The sequence below is a fragment of the Bactrocera latifrons genome, unplaced genomic scaffold, assembly GCF_001853355.1.
Source record: "Bactrocera latifrons isolate USDA-ARS-PBARC rearing strain unplaced genomic scaffold, ASM185335v1 scaffold_59, whole genome shotgun sequence".
NCBI lineage: Eukaryota > Metazoa > Arthropoda > Insecta > Diptera > Tephritidae > Bactrocera > Bactrocera latifrons.
In genome coordinates, this window is record NW_017537256.1 from 1,252,602 (window position 1) to 1,263,656 (window position 11,055).

The 11,055-nt window shown below is 34.5% G+C and overlaps 1 protein-coding gene across 10 annotated transcripts in view; it reads right to left on the reverse strand.

The window, feature by feature from the left end:
* LOC108974826 (sodium/hydrogen exchanger 3) overlaps window positions 1–11,055 on the reverse strand; it is a 67,368-nt gene that overhangs the window by 27,257 nt on the left and 29,056 nt on the right. For 7 of the 10 annotated variants that reach the window (XR_001993828.1, XM_018942898.1, XM_018942896.1 and 4 more), the window contains exons 5-11: window positions 4,868–5,064; window positions 3,732–3,852; window positions 3,512–3,650; window positions 3,218–3,435; window positions 2,821–3,113; window positions 1,466–1,591; window positions 1,217–1,404 (exon numbers count right to left, since the gene is read on the reverse strand). Coding sequence is in view for 9 of the 10 variants with exons in the window: in XM_018942898.1 (XP_018798443.1) it covers window positions 1,217–1,404; window positions 1,466–1,591; window positions 2,821–3,113; window positions 3,218–3,435; window positions 3,512–3,650; window positions 3,732–3,852; window positions 4,868–5,064 (1,282 nt within the window). In the remaining variant the exon portion in view is untranslated. The remainder of the gene's footprint in view (window positions 1–1,216; window positions 1,405–1,465; window positions 1,592–2,820; window positions 3,114–3,217; window positions 3,436–3,511; window positions 3,651–3,731; window positions 3,853–4,867; window positions 5,065–11,055) is intronic. The other 3 variants (XM_018942897.1, XM_018942892.1, XM_018942895.1) reach the window with 1 other exon arrangement.

Sequence of the window (11,055 nt, forward strand, 5' to 3'; positions counted from 1 at the left end):
CTTTAAAATTACTTTTTTTTTTTAAATAATTTTCAATGGCTTAACTTTTCAAAGCTTAACAGTTAAGTGTTACCTTTGTTCAAAATTTCTAAAAATTAAATTTAGTAAAGCTGCATATTTCACTTGTGCCTAAACCATGCCTTTTGAAAACCCATAGCTTTAATGAGATGAATTTTTTATATATAGTTAAATAATGTAGACAACGAATATGCAATGTGTGAGGTGAAGGTATATCTTAAGTGTTCTACGTAAAGTTAAAGGTTGGTTCATACAATATTTATTCAAAAACATAATAAAGTAAACGAATTTTAGTTACAGTGCATATTTTGTGGAAATTTATGCATAAACATATTTTTGTGTTTGAGGATTTATTTAATTTTTGTATATTTTTTAATATATTTTTTATTATTTTTTTATATACATATGTATATTTTTGATTATTATTTTTTATATTTTTTTAAATTTGTTGTTATTATTATATTTTGTTTAGTTTAACGACAGATTAACAAAAGAACAATTTTTTCATGACTACAGTTCTTTACATTAGTTGAAAATTACTTGAATTAACTACTGCTAATTAACTGACATTTTTAAGGGCGATTATTCAAAAACAATGTTAACAACATAGCGGAAATTTTCTCTGTAAATAAGCTTTTGTTTAAACTTTCCGAAGGGTAAAAGGGAATAGGACCACTATTTTGGTTGTAAATAATGAAAAGGTGAAGATTTATGTACATTCGAGAAATTTTGAGAGCATAATAAGCCTTTCTTTGTTTTCTTGTAAATTTTGTGATTTTAAATAAACAAATAAAAAATAAATATTATAAAATAGGTAGTATATATATCAAAGGAGCTGTGTTAACTCAACATTAAATTTACGCACGCTACTGTAATTTAATTATATTATCTTTAGTACAAAAGAAATAAAAAATTTATTTATAAATTAACAAAACAAGATAATTTCTATAGTACCAGAGACACATGCTAGCTAACAGTAATGTCACTACAACCAAATATAATTAAAATGAAAGTGTCAAATTACTACGGGAAGAAGAATTTTAGAATCCAAGTAAAAACTGAAAGCAATTTAAATTGAAATTAAAATTAAATCCATCTTACAAGTTGTAAATTTTCACATTTTTTTATCACGATAGTTACACATGCACATATTTGTTTATTTTTTTCTTTTCTTTGAATTGTTCCAAAATTCGTTTACCATGTTGTGTAAATAGTTGGCGGTGCCCACCTTCCACCAATGCAATTGCTGGTGTAATTTCGGAACAGTGCACTCATCGATTCGGTGGCCGTTATTTGTCCGATGGTTGATGGATTACGACGCATCACCTCCATAGCATCACGCATCGTGAGTTTCGAATACGTTTCAATGATTTTAGGTTCAGCACCCTATATAAACAATAACAAATTGTTAATTAGTAAATAATCCAATAACAAACGTGTTATTTACCTTTAAGTCTCTGATTACCAGCGGCCGGATAAAGCGGTTATCGAAACGCTTGAATTTATCACGCACATTATAATTGCCAGTCTTTCCGATTATATCTTCAATTCCGGCCATTAAGTGGTCCATGAACTGTTCGGGTTAAAAAAAATATTAGTGTTACATTTCAATATCTATTCTTTTTTATTATTTTTGGTTCAATATTGCATTTTTATTCATTTAGTTTAGATTAGATTAGGTTTGATGGCTGATCCAAAGATCGCACTAGACTCCAATCCATTGAAGCCATAAAAAAACTCCTGTAATTCGAACTTATATGTCATCAAAATGCCCTATAGTCGCTAAAAATTGCTCAGGAGTTTAATTTATATTCTCACCAATTTGGTGGGATATTTGAAAGTGTAAGCTCCTAAGTGTTTGAGTGTTACTTCCACACAGTTAGGATAATCAAGAAGGAAGTGCTGAGATGTTTCTACCTCATCTCCTTCCAAGCAGCTACTGCAGATGGCAGTCGGTTCTCAACTTTACAGCATGGACGCCCTGATAAAATCCCCACATCTACGGAGAGCTAACCTTATAGAGTGAAAAGAGCTCTCTTGATCTCTTGCTTTTAATATATATATATTACTGATAGTGGAACTGAGGTACTCTTTCTTGCTAGATGCCTGAAATTTCGCTGTGGCTCGACACTCATTATTAGTCTTATCACAAAGAGACTCGTTGTTATTGATAACGAGGTTGGGAATTCCTTAACCTGCCCTGAACTCAGTAAGCTTAAGGCTCGTGGGGAGTTCCTGACAATAAATCCCTCCACCAACTTTCCCCTTAAGCTTTGATTCATACGTAAAGAAGCTCAGGGTCTCTTTCCTTCACCCACAACTCTCTCGCAGGTATGTGAGCAGAAAAAAAAGCCTAAAGGTAAGCTATTCGATGATCCAAAAGATCCGCTATAAACTCAAAGCATAGGAGGATTTTCGAATGTCCAAACATGTCTTCATTTGGAAACCAAGATTATCTGAGTCTGTTAGCAACGTTCGTGGTTATACACCTTCCGGCGATATCTATGGGCAATATGATTGGAGTGGACCTTAGAGCATCACACATACTAAAGAGCATAGGTCGTTGAAAACTCTCCACCTCCCTTGCAAGTGGGGTCTTTTCTAGGTCTCTCCACTACACAAAGACCCTATAGAACATAAATGGTTGGGCTATGGTATCGTAAAGCCAGAAGAGTATTTTCGATGAGAGACCCCAACTTTTGGCAATGACTCTGCTGCAGCAGTACAATTGAACCAACTGCCTAATTTATTACTTTAGTTACGCAAATCTATATTTCTATTTATTATGCCTGTGAAACTTACTCGTTCGTGTATGCGCTCATTCATTGTTGGCTTCCGCTTGCTTGCTCGCTTCACATTCAACATCTTTACTAGCGGCTTTATCGTTATGCCTTGCAGGAAAACGGTAAAATAAATCACCGCTATTGTGGTTGTCACATACATATCCTTCTGCTTGACAATCCGTTCATCAACCAGCAGCACTAATGCAAAAGCGACCGCACCACGCAAGCCGCCATAGGACATAACAAACTGATCGACACGTGACAATTTGTGCAATCGGAAACGATTCGCTAATGCAGATAATATCACAACGCCTGTGTTGAGAACAGAAATGTCATATATAATATACACACTTACATTACACATATATCCAGGTATACATTTAAACATTAGATTAAAGGAGAATGAAAATTCTTACCGAACACACGATACACCGAACAAAATGTGATAGTCAACAGCACAAAGGCAGTATTCCACACGTGATTATTGTTGACTGTTGCTACACCAAGGAACATGAATATGATTGTTTCAGATGAACTGGATAACATTTTGAGTGCGTATTTTATTGTTGTATGTGATTTTTGTGAAATATTCGCTTCAACATAGTTTTTCATTGTGATGCCACAGAAGGTTATACTGAAGGACAATTAAATTTTACAATTTTATTTGTGTGCAATGTGAACGGTATGTAATCCAAACGGTTTTTACTTACGCCAGAATACCGCTCATGTGGAATATTTCCGCATTGAGGTATGCCAAGTATGCCATTACGAAGATAAATATTGGTTCGATCACGCGCACGTGATCGGTGAAACGTGTCACCAAACCAGTAAGGAAGCCCCAAATGATGCCTGGAAGAGAGCAGAGTTAATATAAAGCTGGTGTCAAATAGGGAACTGTACTATTTGCATACAATTAAATATATTACTTACCAATAACAGTTCCGCCAATGGCAACAACAAAGAATGAACCTACACCACTAGCAATATCTTGAGCTATTATATTTGATATGCCGATTTCGTTGTATACTTCCATCATATGATACATTACGACCTAAAATTTAAATAATTTTAAAATTATATGTATTGTAGATGAATCCAAACGACATTAATTAGAGGTTAGATTATTCAGTGTAAAAATTTGAAAAAAAAAAGAATTCCTTTCGTAATGCGATACTTTAGATATTCAATAATATTCAAATATTTTCTAAAAGTAATTTTAAAAATTACAAATTATTTCCAAAGTTATTGAAATTTTGGGGTCGTTAAGTTATAGTAACGGGTGATCTAAGTAGAGGTACTTTTTTCAATATTTTCTTTTTGGCAGAACACGTGTGAGTCGTGTCATGTTGCCTATTATGATATTTTTGTTCAGTATTGCTAGGCATTTCATCGCAGAGAGATTTACGCCTGAGCACTTTAACAAATTGTTTAACTTTATTACGAATATTCACGATCTGTAAGGAATGTGTTTCGTGCATTTCGCTCAACTAATGGTCAACATAATCAGCTTACTGAGCGTACTATTCGCAGCGCCATCACCCATCTTGAGAACCAGAATTCATTATTGCATAATATTTAACCGAACAGACCACGTCGAGCACGCAGTGAGGACAATATATCAGCCGTAGCTGAGAGTTGAAAGAGTACAATAGTGGTGGAATCATCGGTTCATATTTCTTCAAAACTTATGCCGGTCAATGGTAATCATTATCGCGCCATGACAACCTACTATTTGATGCCTGAAATCAAAGCGAAATTTGATTTCAACTAGACGACTCCACTTCCCACATATCGCACCAATCAATGGATTTATTGAGAGAACACTTCGGTGAGCAAATAATTTCATGTTTGGGGTCGGTCCATTGACCATCAAAATCGTGTGATATCGCACGATTAGAATTTTTCCTGTTGGGATAAGTAAGGTCTAAAGATTCAGGCCTTGCAGCTAAACGCTATACACTAGAATACCACCTTAATTTACATAAATCTAATATGTAATCAAAAATATAATAATATATTGATAATAAGTTTCTATATTAAGCAATTCAAAGTATTCAACTACTTACTGTCACAGCATCGTTCAACAACGACTCGCCAAACACCACTATATACAGCACCTCGTTAACGTGGATCTCTTCGAAAACTGCCAAAACAGCTACAGGATCAACAGCAGAAATAAGCGCAGCAAACAGGAAAGTGTCCAAAAACCGTGGCACTTCTGGTCCAAACATACCAGTCAGACCGCAGCCCCAAAGAGATAAACCTTGAAATTAATAATTAAAATATAGAAATACAAATTTACACGATACAGTTAATTTATCGATTTGGTAATCATATAGAGATAGCGGAAACTTAGTGTATTTGTATTGTCATATGCATGTATATTCATTTGAAAACTTTTCGACATGAGAAACCAAAAATTTCTTTAACGAATATCAACAAATGCCAGTTTTTCAAACATTGCAACTGTCCAAATAAAAACTAAAATAGTGTTTCTAAAAGTATCTGCAATATGTTTTTCTTTTCATCTTCTTCTATTTTGTTGTGCAGCTTTCATGTATTGTATACATGTTTGTACATATGTATTTATGTACAAATACAAGTATACATATGTATGTATATGGAAATCATGTTAGCTGCGCTATTTTATGCTTTTGACGCACGTGCGATGACTTCAAATTGAAATGAGTGTATGTCAGTGCTTTCGTTGGATTTGTATTGATGCCAAGGGGTCACAGAACAGTCAAGTGCCATATTCCGGATGCAACGTGAGTGCTTATGCATTTGTTAAACACTTGTAAAAACATACAAAGTGCGATTTCTATTTATTTTTGTACACTTGTTTGAGTATTTTTCTACTGTCTCTGACAGTTATGGATTTGTAATAAGAGCAGCTCAGGTGTAAAAGCACAATGGCTAAGCATGTTGATGGATCAAGTATTTTAAGACTACATATATTTAAATATAGAAAACTTATGTATATACATACATATTTTTTTCAACTTTTTATATTTGGTAATCCAATATTGTACTGTAACTGAAAGTGGTTAATGGTTTCGAGAAAATATTTTATGTTCTTATTTTCAGAATTTTTTTTTATTTTCGAATCAAACTTTTTATTATTTCAAAGATACTTATTTTATAAAGATTTTGTGAAAGTGAAAAAAGTGCCTCCGTACTGACAGCAGATTATCTTATTTATATTATATCATAATAAAAAATAAAAAAAAAAAATTTAAAAACGCGTTTTAATTAAAACTATAAATATGGAGTCGATAGAAAAAATGTTTTGACAAACGTTTTTACAAAAAAAGAAAATCTATTTTTGGTGAAAATTTAATTTCTCGAAGTTTTCTTTTTTTACGCTGTCTCTTATACACATCTAGATGTGTATAAGAGACAGCTATAAATATGGAGTCGATAGAAAAAATGTTTTGACAAACGTTTTTACAAAAAAAGAAAATCTATTTTTGGTGAAAATTTAATTTCTCGAAGTTTTCTTTTTTTACGTTTTTATTGAAAAAACATCGTTCCTTCAAGATTTTGTAAACCATATATAAAGACAGAAAGAAATTTTACGGCTATCGGTTGGGTAGTTTGCAAGAAATCGAGAAAAACGTGTTGAAAGTTTTAAGTGACTATATAACTGACCCCTAGCGCTCAAATTTTCTAGTTGTATATCCACAACTATTACCCGGATCAACTTGTGTATTTAGGGCAATATTCTAGAGATGTTATAAATTTAAATAATACAAGAAAAAACATGGTTGTTTCGAAACCATGAATCCCATGACATTTCATATTTAAAGTTTTTTTTTCAGAATCACGCTGAGGGGGAAGAAATGAAATGGAAGAAATGAGTTTTAAGTTAGCTAAGGTAAACCATAAATTATGTTACTATACAATTAGTAAAAGGATATGAGAAGAACTTATATATTATTTTGGTTTGGATGGGTCAGTTTGTTAGGCTTTATATTTGCTATAGTGGCCAGATATCGACGACCCCGACAAATCAGTAATTTCTCAAAACTTGAGCGTATCTGATTCATGCATAGGTAGAGACTGTCCTTAATTACTTCGCCAAATATAATATTCAATAAAAATATCGAATAAAGAGTTTGTCTCAAATTTTGTATTTCTAACCTGGTCATGAGCCTTCAAAGACAGTCGAGAGATCGTTGAAGACATGCTTCGGTCCGGATGACCTCCGACATCTTCAACTGATATAAATATGAAAAAAGTGAGAGATATGGTGGTTGAAATTTACCAGGGAAGTGTTAGAGAGATGCAAAGAGAGCTGATTGATATTTTTAATAAGAAACGTGTTCTTGCTCGAATCATCCCGATAAAGTTGAATTTTTCTCGAAAAGAGTGCGATTGTTACCGAATTTAAAGCCAAAAAATGCAACGAATGCCATCGATCAACCACCGTATTCATCAGATTTGGTTCCGAATATTTTTTTTGTTCCCCATACTGTCGATCATCAGTCGATCGAAGAGATAAAAGAAAATTCGCTGAAAGCGTTGAAGATCATCCCAAAAAGTACTTAGAAAAGTGTTTCAAGAATTAGAAAAATCGCTGGCATAAATATATTACATACTTTGAAAGCGAAGCAATAAATATTGATGAATAATTGAACATTTTGCGTTTATTTATAATTTCCGGGTACTTTTTTTAACTGGTATGAAAGATATCACCAAATGCTTTGAATTTTCACTATTTCGTAACGTGCTTACTACATTTCTAGCTTTATTTATGTGTTTTCAGTAATCATAAAAAATATTTAATGTTTACTAACTGCAAAGGAATGCGAAAATTTTCACAGATATGCATAAATGCACATATACATATAAGTACATTGTCGAATTGCCACAGCGATTGTATTCCTGATCGCAAATGTGATGCATTTCAAGTTGCTTACTTGCTTTAGCAATTATGAATAGCCAACAATAATTCACTGGCAAAGTACACACAAGTTGATAATATGGCAATATATATATACTTTATGTATATAATATTTACTAATTCATTAATAGCTTGTTATTGTTAAGCGCCACCGATTACTTAAGCGAAAGCATATCTGCGCACAGATACTCGAATTCATAAATGATATCAGTACACACAATCAATTAGAGATTATTAACAAGCTCAACGTAAATTACGGAGAGATCACTGCTAAAGCAAGCCATTGCTTTCAAAGTACTTATGTTAAGAGGAAGCACTAAAGCCCAAACAGCTACTACTATGAAATAACAGTTGGATGAAATAAAAAGAGCAACTTTTAATCGTTTTTTGGGGTTTTTCGCATTTTCTGGGAAAATTTGCTGTAGTAATGCATATATTTTTTATATTATCGGAATGAAGAGATTTTAAAAATTTAGGACAAAGAGCAACCTGAAGAGATTTACGATCCAGAAAAAACCACGGTTTGGAGATGTTTGTGGGCTGGTGGACCATAGCAGATCATTTTACGTATTGGGTCGGTCGATTGACCACCAAGACCGTCTGATATCACACCGTTAGACTTTTTCCTGTGGGGACATGTAAAGCCTAAAGTCTACGTGAATACTCCCGCTTTGATTCAGGCCTTAGAGCAAACAACAAGCATGTCACCTCGAAATGGATCAACGTTTAAAAAATTGTAAATCTTTTCATTACCTACAACTTTGCTATATAACTTTTCTCTATAGGAATCGTAGTTTAGCCAGAAATCGACATACATAAACCGTTTGTTATTTTTGCTTTATTTTCCAACGGGTTTCATCAAACTGCGTTTTATTTTTTGCTTTCCAAAATGATATACCCTGGTGAATAACTAATTTTGTGTGAATTAAATTTATGCGAAGCAGCTTACTGCAGTACGCGAATGACAGAAACGAGTCACGAAAAGTTGTTATGATGTAGGGACAAATGCATTGTGCTTGCATTGTACTACTGTAATTTATTTATTTGTTCCTCAAAAATTGCAAACTATTTTCCGCTTTCATTTGCAACACGTGGGATGAATGGAGCCGGCAGCAATTTCCCATTCAACGTCAGTCAAAAGCAGCAACAACGTCAGCGCATTGAATAACTGCTGGCCTTTTCCGTATTCATTATTAATCATTACGTTAAATAGACATATTTTAACAGTGAAAAAAACTGGTTTGACAAAGGCGTTTTGCTAATGAAACTACGCTGCCTTGCCCATGAAAATGAAATTGCTGACCAATCAATTTTGTCACTGTGCAGCTGCTGATGGACGGTCAAAAGATATAAAGCAATGAAACTATGAGCTGACACAGAAACTCGTATGCACATTAGGGTGAGCTAAAATAAGATTCTTAAAGTGAGTCTTTATCTAGACAGAGAAAAAAATAATCCTAAAAGGCAGGGTTTTTAGTTTCATTTTAAAAGATGTCGCTGAGCATTCAAAGTCAGTGCGGATTTTTTTTCCAATTCAAAAAATCTATAAGATTTGAAGAAGTATATCAATATCCTGTTTTAACGCTCGATATTGATGGTAGTGGTAATTTCTCTTTTTCAAATAAAGACCCGATGATTTTTTTTTTAATTTTTGGGGGAAAATGAGCCTCATGTGAGAAGTTGATTTTTTGATAAAACACGGTAGCATCATAGCCAACGGAGAACGTGAATTTGCTTAATAGTTTTGGACAAGTTCCAAGGGTTGTACCAAATTGAAACGTGACATGGCAAACCTTATTGAACACACTGATACAATTTGACACAAATCCGTAAACAAACATGGCCGAGCTGTCAAAATCACGTCATCCCTATTAGTAGAGGCTGTGTGTAGATGTTCTTAATCAGCACGTGCCGCATAAAGAAAATGTTGCTGCACTCAAGCACACAATTTTCCTGCTGCTCGCCACAAAGGCACCAAGCTGCACGTGCCGGTGATGAGCGCAATTGGGAACTTTTTGTGTTTTTATATTTTCACTCTCACTCGTTGCAAACTCAGTTGATTGTCGTTAAAATATGAAGAGCTGATTATTGCTTTTATTCATGTTGAGCAATTATTTCTGAGTCAAAGTATGGAAAATAGTGTTATTGTCATTATAATTATTAAGAATTTTTTTAAGAGGTGAACGAGGTAAAAAGAGGTAACGCAAAGATGTGTGCTCAATCACTTCATAGGATCTAAGTTCAAATGTCCATCCCTGTTTCGAAAGGTTAGAACATTTTGGCAAAATTATAGATCGAATACGGAAGAGGTCTCTTACTGTACTTCGGAGCGTGCGCACACCGACTGTATTCGGTAGAGTGGCTGGTCAGTTGTCTCCGAGCACATGGAGAGTCAGGACAAGCATTTTTACGCGACGTGTTTCTGTGAGTGATGCAAACCATAAATGCAGCATTTGTTAGAGCAGAGGATCCTGATTAAATTCTGTGTGAAACTCGGTATTTCTGCTACAGAGACGGTTGATATGATCAAGCATGGAACTTTGAGTATGATCCTGAGACAAAGAGGCAATCTTCTGAGTGGCAAACGCCGGCGTCCCCTCGCCCAAAAAAGGGAAGAATTAGCAAATCCAAAGTGATAACGATGCACATTGTCTTTTTTGAAACCGAAGGCACCGTCCACCAGGAATTTGTTCCTCCTGGACAAACCGTCAACGAAAAGTTTTACCGTGAAGAGACTTAAACGATTGGAAGTTGCACCACGACAACATCCCGGCTTTTTTGTGAACAGCTACCTAACCAAGGCCAGCATCTCAACGCTTCCGCAGCCGCCCAGATGTTGCCGGACTTTTTTTGTTTCCTTGCCTGAAAAGGCCGACGAAAGGCAAGCATTTTGAGACGACAGAGGGTATCCAAGCAGCATGCATCTCTGCTCTCAACGCTATTCCGGACAATGCCATCCGTGACGCCTTCAATGCTTGGAAATCGCGCTGACAGCGCTGTATCGACGCAGAAGGAGCTTATTTTGAAAGTTTTTAAAGAATTGTAATGATTGGTTCAATAAATTTCTTTTCAATAAAACTTTTTAAAACAATTATCCTTAGAAGACTAAGACTAAATATAAATTGTATAAAATATACCCTTAATTGAACGATATTCTAAAATTTAAAATAATTTCATGGAGAGAATGCTTAGATACAGCGTGACAAATTGTTCACCAAATTTTTTATATTTTTTTAGAGTCGGTAAGTCATTTCACCCCGGTGAATGAACGTCTAGCCACAATCCGCATCAAAGCGAGGTTCTTCAACATATCGCTGATTTGCGCCCACGCCCCGACGGAAGAGAAGG